General features: G+C 45.8%; 1 protein-coding gene across 1 annotated transcript in view; it reads left to right on the forward strand.

Annotated features, from left to right (window-relative positions):
- NMNAT2 (nicotinamide nucleotide adenylyltransferase 2) overlaps positions 1-11,689 on the forward strand; it is a 196,013-nt gene extending 184,324 nt beyond the window's left edge. The window contains exons 11-13 of the mRNA XM_030849170.2: positions 4,447-4,548; positions 4,687-4,754; positions 7,401-11,689. Of these exons, the coding sequence (XP_030705030.1) occupies positions 4,447-4,548; positions 4,687-4,754; positions 7,401-7,503 (273 nt within the window). The 3' untranslated portion in view covers positions 7,504-11,689. The remainder of the gene's footprint in view (positions 1-4,446; positions 4,549-4,686; positions 4,755-7,400) is intronic.
- The last annotated feature ends 974 nt before the right edge of the window (positions 11,690-12,663 follow it).

The raw sequence follows: 12,663 nt of genomic DNA on the forward strand, positions 1-12,663 counted from the left end.
ATGCTATACAGTAGGTTCTCATTAGTTATCTATTTTATACATAGTATCAATAGTGTACATATGTCAATCCCAATCTCCCAATTCATCCCACACACCTCCCCCCCTTTCCCCTTTGTATCCATACATTTGTCCTCTGTGTCTTTGTCCTTTGCAAATAAGATCGTATATGAATTAGTTTTCTGTTGCTGCAAACTTGGTGGCTTAAAACTACACACATTTTTTATCTTTCACTTCTGGAAGCCAGAAGTGTGAAACAGGTTTCACTGGGCCAATATTAAGTTGTAGTCAGAGCCGTAGTCCTTCCAGAGGCTCTTGGGGAGAATCTGTTTCCTCGCCTTTTCCAGCTTCTAGAGCTGCATTTGTTGCATGGCTTGGTCCCTTCTTCCATCTTCAAGGCCAACAGTGTAGCATCTTCTCTGCTCCCTCTTCACATCATCTTCTCTCTCCTGTGTTAAATCTCCCTCTGCCTTCTTTTTTAAGGACACTTGTTATTACATTAGGGCCCACCTAAGTCATCCAGAATAATCTCAAGATCCTTACTTTAATCACATCTGCAAAGTCTCTTTTGCCACATAAATAACATTCACAGGTTCCAGGGATTAGGACCTCGGTGTTTTGGGGGCCCATTATTTAACCTACCAAAGGAGGCTTGGACCAGGGTAGAAGTGATGGAGATGGTGAGAAATGAGCAGATTCTGGGATTTGTTTTGAAGGCCAAACCAATTGGGTTGCTTTATAGATTGAATGTGGGATGTGAGAGAAAGAGAGGAATCAAGGAAAGCACCAAGGCTTTGGCCCGAGCAGTTGTAGGAAGAGAGTTTCCATTTACTAAAATGAGAAAGACTACAGGAAAAGAATCTTGGTGCCTGTAGGATGATGGTGGACGGGATTGACTGATTGATTGATTGATGTCAGAGAGTTCAGGGGCTCGTGGACATATTATTTAGGTTTGAGATGCCTCATCCAAGTGGGCATGTTGAAGAGACTGCTGGATGTATGAGTCTGAAGTTCAGGAGAGGAGTCTACGCTGGAGATATAAATTTGGGAGCCTTCCATGTGTCTTTAAAGCTTTGAAATTGAATGAAATCATTAAAGGTGCAAGTGTAGATAGAAAACAAAAGAGCTCCAAGGACTGAGCCTGGGGGACTCCAGTCATTCGAAATCGGGGAGATGAGAAGGAACAGCACAGGGAGACCACAAAAGAGCAGCCAGCGAGGTAGAAGGACGACCAGGAGAGGGTGGATCTTGGAGGCCACATGAAGACAGGAGACAAGGATAGGGGTGGGGGTGGGCAGGGCAGCTAAGCTCCCAGAGGGAGATCGGTACCTGTGGCATGAGGGCACACCTCACCAACTCTAGCACCCGGCACCTCCTAGCACCCCAAAACACACACACACAAACACCTTCTGGCATGAAAATCAAGCCCATGTCCTCAGGTCTGGCCAAAAGAGCAGAAAAGGTCTGCATTCTCTGGTCCAAACCCCTGCAGAGATGCCACTTGGATGTGGTAAAGCTGTGTGTCTTGTCTGGTAGACCCATCTCGTTCACCCCATCTGTGATTCCCAGAGGGCAAATCTGTCACCTGTTTCTGGAAGAGGAATTCCATCTCAAGCATCAAGGTCTCCATCTGCTTGCCACCCATTGAGCAGCCTGCATTGTTACTGATTGGGTGCTCAGATCATTAGTTCCTGAGTAGAAAGCAGCAGCTGCACTAATGCCACAGGTAGGGCTGTTCCCGTGAGGCCTGACTGCCATTCTGAACCGTTGTTTTAATGCTTTAAACTAGAATGCTCACTATATATATATATATATATATATGCGCTTTATTTATTTATTTTTATTTTTGGCTGCGTTGGGTCTTTGCTGTTGCGTGCAAGCTTTCTCTAGTTGCGGTGAGCGGGGGCTACTCTTCGTTGCGGTGTGTGGGCTTCTCATTGCAGTGGCTTCTCTTGTTGCGGAGCATGGGCTCTAGGTGCATGGGCTTCAGTAGTTGTGGCTCGTGGGCTCAGTAGTTGTGACTCACGGGCTGTAGAGCTCAAGCTCAGTAATTGTGGCACACGGGCTCAGTTGCTCGACGGCATGTGGGATCTTCCTGAACCAGGGCTCGAACCCGTGTCGCCTGCATTAGCAGGCGGACTCTTAACCTCTGCACCGCCAGGGAAGTCCTAGAATGCTCACTTTTAAATAGCCCTGTTATTTCACGCATCATACATGAAACGTCCATCAGATCCTCAGAATCAAATTGAATTCAAATCCTATGTTATACAATCAACACCAGATATCTTGAAACACCTACCTGCATAGCCAGGCAGTTGAGGAATCTCCATGTGTACCAGCTTGGATGGATTCTCTTCTCTTCCCTTCCTTTCCCCTCCCCTTCCCTTTCCGTCTCTTCTCTTTTCTCCTCCCTTCTCTTTTCTATCTCTTTCTCTACCCTAATAATTCCCCTCACGTTTTAATTCAGTACTTAGATCACTGGTTCTCAAACTTGGTTGCATATTGGAATTAAAACCTAGAGAACCTTTTAATTTCTCTCCACAACTTCCCTCCTATGGCACCTTCAGCCAAGTTTTAATTGCAGCTCTAGCTCCAGGTGTAAGCGATGGGAGAAATAGGGTGAAGGTGGATGGAAATAGCCAAGGGCACACAGGTGCACACAGTGCAGGCACACACACGCATAATCAGTGAATCAGACTTAGAATTGGAATTCTGCTGGTACAGAAGTCCTCTGATAGAGAAGAAGTGGCTGTAGTGCTCTATAATGTCTGTTTTTGTGGCACTCGGTTGGAGAATTATGAGAAAAAACCTGGGTTTTTTTGCCCCAAAGCAGGTCTTGCCCAATGAGCTGCATGCTCGGAAGAAACCTGCCTGTCCCCTTCTCCCTCCATCTGGATCCTTAACTGGCAAGATCTAAACCGTAATGTGCCCAGGCTAGATCCAAGTCTATTAAATGCCATAACTCTCAGGCTCTTTGAAAAGAAAAATTCCACGGCCTTCAAGAAAGCAGCTTGGTAATAAGTCTCAAGAACTTGAAATATGTCCAGTTCATATCCTTACATCCAATGATTTTACTTCCTATCCTAAGAAAATAATCAAAGATGTGGAAAAAGGTTTATGTATACAGATCTTCAACAAAGTGTTATTATAACTGCAAAAATCAGAAGTAACTGTACACTGTCTATAACACAAATTCCATTTAATATATCATGCTATATCACAGTATAGTCAGGCAATGAAATATACAGACTGTCAAAACACATTTTCAATTTTTTTTTTTTTTTTTTTTGGCTGAGTTGGGTCTTTGTTGCTGCACGCAGGCTTTCTTTGGTTGCAGCGAGCAGGTGCTACTCTTTGTTGAGGTGTGCAGGCTTCTCATTGCAGTGGTTTCTCTTGTTGCAGAGCACGGGCCCTAGGCGCGTGGTCTTCAGTAGTTGTGGCTCACGGGCTTAGTTGTTCTGCGGCATGTGGGATCTTCTCGGACCAGGGATCAAACCTGGGTCCCCTGCATTGGCAGGCGGATTCTTAACCACTGTGCCACCAGGGAAGTCCTCAAATACTTATAACCATATGAAAAAATGCTCACAATATAATGCTAAAAGAAAATAAAATGTATAGGTAAAATGATTAATTTTGCAGTTCAGTCCAGTTGTGGATGTACACATCGATTTGTAGAGAAAAGCACCCTGAACATAAATACTAACTTGTTAACAGTGGTTCTCTGGATTGTGTGGTGATGATTGATTTCTTATATATATTTTTTTCTTTTTCTGAGTTTCCCAAGCTTGTATCTATAATCAGGAAAAAGAATTATTTTTTAAATGAAAAGGTTTCATTTCTCATGATGGGAGCCAGCTTCTGTCGGAGGCTGATTTCAGAAGTGACCCCATAGTTATCCTCCTTATCACTGCCTGTGTGCACACTGATGCTTTCCAAGCCCTTCCCTGCTTTTCGCTGCCCTGAGTCCCACAGCATCTTTGACATGGGTGAGCCAGGGGAGCATTCCAGCCCCTCTCAGGAGACCAGCCGGGGGCTGGGGTATGCTTGCTGGGCAACCGAAGAGGGTACTTACCAGGTAAGGACCACGTGTCATGCTGCTCTTCAGTATTAGGAGCTCAGCGGGAGCCTCAGGAATTGGAGAGATCTTGCCTAGACACGAGGAGCACACTTATTAATTAATTCTGTCTAGAGGTGTTCATTAAGGATGCCAGGTGAAGTTCCCACTCATTCCACAAACACTGTTACAGGTTGTAAGTTGAAGGAGCTGACTGATGGGGCTGAGAAGGCAAGTTTGGGACTAAGGCTTGGGGTTCTGAGAGAAGATAGCTCCATCTTGCTAGGTAGTTGCTTGGTAGGGGTTGGTAGTCAAGGTCTCACTAAAGGGCACTTCCTCTCTCTCTCTCTCTCTCTCTCTCTCTCTCCCTCCCTCCCCCCTCACCGTTTCTTCAGATGGAGGTGATTGTCGGGGACTTTGGGATCGTGGTGGTCCCCCGGGACGCAGCCGACACAGACCGAATCATGAATCATTCCTCAATACTCCGCAAATACAAAGTGAGTCCCCCATTCTCCCTGCTGGTGTAGTAATGTGATGTGGCCCTTCTCTGAGAAGCCTGCGGGCTGGAGAAGTGAGGATACAAAAGGAGTTTAGTGTGAGAGACTGGCTACCTACTGTCTCTGCTTTGTCCCCAGAACAACATCATGGTGGTAAAGGATGACATCAACCATCCCATGTCTGTCGTCAGCTCAACCAAGAGCAGGTACGTTTGACAAACGACCAGAGAGACCTTGGTCAGACTGGCTTACAAGTTCCCATACAACTCTCCTCAGTCCAGGCTGACCGTTAGGTTGGCTGACACCTGCTGCCCCAGTATGCAGCCTTCTTTTTAGAGCTCATTTATTTGTCCCCAGTCATTGACTTTTAAAAGGGCGACAGGCCATTTATTAGTTTTAGCTGGTTTGAAGGAGGAAAAGGAGGTTTTTAGTTTGGACTCTAGTTTGAGGTACGCATGGAATTTGTAAGGGTTTAGGTTAAGCTGCCATAACAAAAAGACCCCCAATAGTTAGCATTTTAAATAAGAGAAATGTTTATATCCCTCTAACTGAAGTCAGAAGAAACTGAATCTCTGTTCTTTTCAATGTGAAGCTTCCCTCTCAGGGTCCACAGCTGCTACAGTGACTCTTCTCAGCCAGTGGGAAAGGGCAAGGGGCTTTGTCCTTAAGAAGCTGACCCGAAGTTGCACATATCCCTTCCCCTTCATCCCCCTGGCTCAGCTTCAGTCCTGTGGCCATGCCTAGCCTCCAGGGAGGCTGGGAGTAGACTTTGTAACTTGTAACTGGGAGTAGACTTTGTAACTGGCAGCCCTGTGTCCAACTAAATCTTGGGAGGTTGTAGTACTAAGCAGAAGAAAGAATGGATACTAGGGGCCAGTTAACAGTCTTCACCACAACCCCCAAGTGGGAATGTCCAGTGGAATAATAAGATGTGTGGAATATAGAGGTCTGGAAGTGTAATAAAACTGAAAGCCATGAGTACCTAAGTGTAAATTAAAGTTCAGGGCTGTGGCTACGCTCACAGGGAGAGTCAGCAAGAAGAGAAGAAGGCTATGGGGAATACTTAAAACACATTAACATTTAAAAGAAGGCTGAGGGGGCTTCCCTGGTGGCGCAGTGGTTGAGAGGCCGCCTGCCCATACAGGGGACACGGGTTCGTGCCCTGGTCCGGGAGGATCCCACATGTCGCAGAGGGGCGGGGCCGGTGAGCCATGGCTGCTGAGCCTGCGCATCCGGAGCCTGTGCTCCGCAGCGGGAGAGGCTACAGCAGCGAGAGGCCCGCGTACCGCAAAAAAAAAAAAAAAAAAAAAAAAAAAAAAAGGCTGAGGAGTAAATTAGAAGTTTGGGATTAAGATATACACACTACTATGTATAAAATAGATAACCAACAAGGATCTACTGTATAGCACAGGGAACTATACTAAATATTTTGTAATAGCCTACAAAGGAAAAGAACCTGAAAAAGAATAGATAGATAGATATGTATGACTGAATCACTTCACTCTACACCTGAAGCTAACACAACATTGTAAATCAACTATACTTCAATTTTTAAAAAGTAATAAAAAAAAAAATAAAAGAGACGAAGGAGCAGTCAGAAACCACCAGCATTGGTGGCCCTGGAACAAAGGCAGCAGAGGGTACAAAGATGGAGAGTCCTGTCAATTGTCATCTGTGTCGCATGTTTCAGAGAAATCAAATGAGCCCAGGATTTTAAAAGATCCACTGGACTTCTTCCCTGGAAGGTGATTATGTAGACACTTGAAATAGTAGCATCAACTGTGAGGTGAGAGCAGAAACCCAGTGACAACAACCAGTGAGGGGAAAGGGGAAGGCTGTGGTTCCAGCCACGGCTGCACAATAGAATTACCGTGAGAACTTACACAGCACAGATTCCCGTGTCCCATTGAGTCCCACTGAATCAGAATTTCTGGGTGTTGGGCCTGGCTATCTGCTTCCTGGGTGATTCTCGTGAAGCTGGGATTGGCATTTGGAAACCACAGTTATAGACCACTTTTTCAAGAAGGCTCCCTGTAAACTGTGCAGGGAGGCACTTGGGAACCTAGCTTGCTGGAAGGTCAGGACACTATGCATTGAAAAGGCACTGAGCCAGCCTCTGGGGAGATCTCACAACGCAGAGCACAGATGCCTTTTAGAATCTAGATATGCGGAGGAGTATATGAGTTCTTACAAATAGCTCCTTGGGGCCTGACATCCCCAAGACCATCATGCGCATAGAAAATGGGGAGCAGCCAGACCAAGTCTGGAGCAAAACCATGCGGAAACCAGACTGTATGACCAGACCCCTTCTGTACTTGGTAGTCCACCCGCCCCCCAGGGCTGGTGAGAAGGGCCTCAGAGAAGGGCAACTTCTTCTCTATCAGGGCTTCCATAGGAAGGAAAAGAAGGGGTCAATCATAAGGTTCATTTTCATGAGACCATGGTGTAGAGAAACACAAAGAAATGAAATAAGAATAGCTAACACTTGCATTGAAATGCCTACTGTGTGCTTGGGCTTTTCTAAGTGCTTTGTGTAATGACTCATTTAATCATTTTAATAACTGAGATCGGCCCAAATACTACCCCCATTTTATAAACGAGAAAATGGAAGAATAGATGGGCTTAAACAACTTGCCCAAGGTTCCTCAGTTAGGAAGTGGCAGAGTTAGGATGGGGGAGGAATGATGGGGGCAGGAGGGCTTTTTCTGTTAGGGATGTCGTGTATTTAGCCTAAGCAAAGACTGGTAATGGGGTGTTGGGTAAACCCTTTCCCCGAAAGGGAATGGGCTGGCCTGTCCTCTGGCCTTGCTTCAGGAAAGGATGTCATCTGATTACTGTCTCTTCTCATCCAGGTTGGCCCTGCAGCATGGGGACGGCCATGTCGTGGATTACCTGTCCCAGCCGGTCATCGACTACATTCTGAAGAGCCAGCTGTACATCAACACCTCGGGCTAGCAGCCCCAGGGCCCTCTGCCCCAGTCTCCCCTCGTCCTCCACCAACACACTGGCCCCTGCAGCCTCTGTCCGTCCCATTTCTCTCCTGCCTCTCTGTTCCTCCATCTCATCTTGACTGTTGTCCCCACTTGCTGACTCAACCCCCCCACAGTGTGGAGGACCTGCAGAGAACCACGGCATACCCCACTCCGCAGTCATCTTCGGACAAACTTTCCTCTAGTCTCCGGGTTGGGGGTGGGTGAGGGGGTAGGGATAGGGGAAGTGCGGTCCTCGGAGATGCGCGGGTGTCCGTCTCCCAGCATGCTCTGGGGAGGTGGCTCCGGCCCTCGCCTTCCCAGCATGCCCTTTACCACAAAGGGCTATTTTTCTTTCTTTCTTTCTTTTCTTTCGTTTTTTTATGTTTTGTGTCGTTGTTGTTCACTCCTCAGAGAACTTGGATCCAATCAGTGTCCGTGGTTCTTTATGTTTGTAGTCTTGTTACATTCCTGTGGTATTCCTTCCATTTTGATAGGATACCGCAGCCAGCCTCAGCTCTCAGAAGGTGCGTGTGGGCTACACCCGGTGAACGAGGCCGAGCCACCTCCACTTTCCCAACACCCTCACCCACCTACCCGCTTTCTCCCCTCTGCTGCCCACACACACCGCAGTCTGGGGTCGAGATTGAGACATTCATGTTCTGAAACCTGGGATGCAAGTCTGGGAATAGTAGGGTTTCTCAGAAGGATTTCAGCCCATTTCCCTAGTTTCAGAAGACCACGTTCCTGATGGGCCTGTGATCACACAGAGCCAGTCCCTTCTCCTTTCTTGGTGGCATCTGTGCGGTTCCTTATTTGGGCTGTAACTTGTGACAGAATGTGGGTTGTTCTCTGCCAGCCCGGGCATTACCAAGGGACCTTCAGATCACCATCAAAGCCCTTGGAGGCCATACTCAGCCGCATTCTTGCATTTGAGAAGAATTACGCATTCTTGCATTTGAGAAGAATTACCTACGCAAGGCCAAATCCTAATAATGCAGTCATTTCTGAAATAAAATATGCTAGGAATTCCTCAACCATAGAGATCTTTGCTCACTGGAATTACTTATTGCCTGTTTGGCTGGGAAATGCTTCTGTCATAATGTAAGTCCAGGATGACCTAGGAGAAAGCAGTCAGTTTCCCTGATGGGAACCGGTGATTCTCACCCACTCTAGCTTGGTAACACAGGCGGCGCCTGAGGTTAGTTCCTTTTAGAGAAGCAGAGCCTCAGCCTTGTTCCTGGGTTAGGATTACATCTTGTGCTGAGCCCAGCAGCCACAGTCATCGCCTCCTGGTGAGCGTGGGCTCCCAGAACAGAGATCTCGGGGGAGTGTCAAGAGCCGCTAAAGTGTTTCACCCCTTTTCTCCCTAATTTCCCACCTTCCTCTGCTGCCCTGGAAATAGTTTTGACAGACTCTGTTCTAGTTGTTCAGGCCTCGTTCACGACCTGCTTAAAGAACCAAAAGGAAATTACCGTCTTGTACTCTGTGTCCCTCATCTAGTCTCTGGCTCTTGGGTTTTTGGTTCTTTGAGGAATGGTCCCTGAACGGTAGGATAATTTTTTCAAAATCTAGTACCAACCCTGGCCCAGAAGGGGCCAGGTAGGATCTGACACCAGAAACAATGTTCTTCACCACACATGTCACATCTGTAACATCCTTCAATAGCCTCCAGGGAAAGAAACTAAATTCAACAGAAGAATAGCAAGGTGGGGTGGGGGAGGTGCTGTTCCTCTTGCATTATGGAGATAATCTCCAAAGGACAGAAGTGAGATCCTATTCTCAGGTCTCAGTGTTTGGATAAGGATCATGGAATCATAAACTGGAAAGATCTTTAGAGATTTGTTGATCCAACCTTTCCTTTAAAGGATGAGGGAGCAGAGATCCACTGGATTAAATGGCTGGTCCAAGGTCACACAGCAAGTGTAGAGTCTGGCAAAAGGCTAGCGTCTCCCTGACCCCTTAGGTCATCACACCACATAGTCTCTGATCCTCTGGTTTCCCATGATACTGACCAGGTAAGATGTAGTTTTCAGCCTTTACCTGGCGTCTTTCTCTTATGTTTGTCTCAGGTGCTCCCTGTATATGGCTTTGTGTTTGCTAGTCCTGGGGGAGGGTGTGATGGTGAGGAAGGCCGTAGCTAGGTTTCCCTTAGAAACCAATAGCTGGAGATGGCAACGGCTTGGAGGAAATCTGAATCCAAGAAAGGATTGCTTTGTGGAAGACAAAGACCCAGAAAGTGCTCAAGATTGCATTAGTGCTGGAGAGAGAGTGACAGAAGTATCTTTGTCTAGGCAAGACAGTTGCAAGCCAGGAAACGAAACAAAGGAAATCAGGGAGCTGGATTCCCTGGGGGAACATGCATTTTCAAGGATATGGAGTTTATGGATAGAGTTTATTCTGAAGATCCACGTGAGCAGATCTGAGAAAGACCAGCTGTCTTTTGTCTCTTTGGCCCACTTTTCCTTTGCTGGGCTCTGTGGTCAAGCCCCATTTAGTCCACGACCCATGAGAGGAAACAGGGCTGGCTCTCGGCATTCAGTGGGGGAGGGGGGGAGGGGGAAGCAGAAGGCATGCTTGTAGGGAGAGTGAGATGAGCTGAAGAAAAGAATGGGAGCATAGAAGTAGATTTCTAGGAATGAAATGGGGCAGATTCTATCTTGATGAATCATAAGGATCATGTTAAAATAGCTTTTCTTTAATACCAGGAAAAGTGACTCCCCTTTTGGATGGAATTGTCCATTTCCTGCCCTGCCCCATTCTTCACTTGCTAGGGGGAGGTCAGAGCCCCTCTCTCAGTCCAGGGCAGGACACGATGACTGTGACCCAGCCAAGGCCAATACCAGAGAGATGATTCAGAGTTTGAAGCAGTGCCCCAGGTGCCAACAGGATGACCTCGAGACCCCAACTTGCACTCGGGTCCTGCTCCTTCCCAAAAGGCCAACCCAAAGGCTCAGAGATCGTGAGAAGGGCACGGGCTAGAAAGATTGCGTCAAGAGGAGTCTGGAGCCTCGTTTCCTGCCTACCAACAAAAAGGTCCCTCCCACTTTTATGAAAGTGGCTGATAGGTAAGAACAGGCAGGAGGGAAACCCTTTGTGTCAATGACTCTCTTCTCAAGGAATGGCCCTTTGGGGGCAGGGGTCTGTGCTGCTAGCTGGTACCTCATTTGCCAACCCCCTTCCCTAACCCCAGGCAGCCTCTGGGGCCATCTTGCTTTCACTTTCCTTGAATGTACATGGGAACAGGGGAGGAAAGTCTCTTACTGAAGTGCCTGAAACCCAGAACTAGAGCTTCTAGAGACGCTGTTCTTCCTGTCCCGGCTTGGCCAACCTTCCCCCAACGTTCCCTAGTCTCATGCTTCAGCTTCTCAGAAAGAATAAAAGAACATGATGTTGTAATTAAATTGAAAGCAAGACTCCATAACCAAACTACAGCAAAAGGCAGAGAATTACAGGGAGAAATGACTTGTATTTTAATAGCCCAAATCTATTCCCCCAAACAGACTCTCTCTCTCTCTCTCTCTCTCTCTGGAGGACTAAGAGAGAGAAGCATGTTATATTTTATTCATCAAAAGAGTAATGCAAAAATAAATCAATAGAATATGAAAAGCTCAGGATCTCTCCCAAGGCTACGGCAGGAAAGCGGGCAGGTGAGATGGGAAGGATGGAAACAGGGATCGATTTTGTCGTTCATCCAATTTGGACACCTTAGGAATAGCATCGTGGTAAAGATGATGAACGTGCTCTGTCCACTTCATTTGGTCTGCGCCTTCCTATAGCTGCCCAGTAAACGCAATTCTTCACGTGGTTTCTTTGTTGTGTATGTTTGGAATGTCCTATTAGCCTGTAACAGTCAGTTAAGAATGAGTTACACTCTTTCCCTCCGCCTTCAGTCTAGGTCTGGGGCCCAGACCTCAGCTTGATCCAAGCAGTCTCAAGGATTGGCATGGGGAGGGGGAAGCTTTTTTGAATCACTTTTTGGTCCCTGAATCTGCCATTTGGAGAATAAGATTTGCTTTGGAAATCAACACATTAATAAAAACTACATTCAAGTTGCAACACCATCTCACAGTGAAATATTTTGAGTAAAATTTTGTTGCTAGAATAGTCACAGACAAAAGTTTTATCGGCAAAATGTTTCAATTACGTTAATAAATAAGATGATGCTACTAGTCTCGTGTCTTGGCCTAGAATCTTCTCTGTGATTTGCAGAATTAACCACTTTTTCTTCACAGTCTTACTTGACAGAAGCCAACAGTTGTTAAGCACGCTCTTAGAGCAGGAGATTCTCTGGCTGGTATAGCTGGATGCAGCATGTGTAATATGAAAGTATATACAACCACACCCATAAGCAGGGAAGAATAATTAGCAAATTTGTCAATTGTGCCTAAGTTTTCTCAGTTTTTTTAAAAAATCAAATCTTAGCTTCTACCTAATCTGCATAGTCTGGTCTTGGTTAGCTCTGGATCCTTAATGAAATTAGTGCTTTGTGACTTAAAAATGTATTTGTGAAAATTAAAAACTTGGATAACTTGCTTCTTGACATAAAAGATCTCAAGTAAGACAGAAATTGTTAAACTCACAATTGGTTTTGTTTGGTAAAGTAAACAAGCAAAAACCGAATAAGTTAATTGTTCAATCCTGCTGTGACTGTTAGTTTGTATTTGATTTTTAGTCGTGACATACATTATGCATGGGTTTAGGTGTAAATAGTGATAGTCCTTAGCTAATATCAGTCATGATTCAGTAGGTCAGATAACAATTCCCCATTCGGCCACCTCATTTAAGGCTCAGCTACTTGTTTGTCAGATGAGTTGTGTGAGGTTTTTAACAATTATTTTGGTTCTTAGTATCTTTTCTGTTTAAGACTGAGACTAGTCAGCTTTGTGTGAATCCATGTGGGTTTGTTGGCATATCACGATGGTGCTTGATATGCCTTATAAATTGATGGCTTGTATTTATGTTTGCTATTTTACTCGCAAAGCTAAACACTTTTTTCCTTCTCTCCTGAGACTACGTAATGATGTTCTCTTGTTTAAAATTGGGTATAAACACTGGTTTATTTTGCTTACTTATACTAACTTATAAAATACATACACTACCTATGAATTAACATACATGTACATAGCACATTTTTTCCCTTATG

The sequence above is a fragment of the Globicephala melas genome, chromosome 1, assembly GCF_963455315.2.
Source record: "Globicephala melas chromosome 1, mGloMel1.2, whole genome shotgun sequence".
Classification (NCBI taxonomy): domain Eukaryota; kingdom Metazoa; phylum Chordata; class Mammalia; order Artiodactyla; family Delphinidae; genus Globicephala; species Globicephala melas.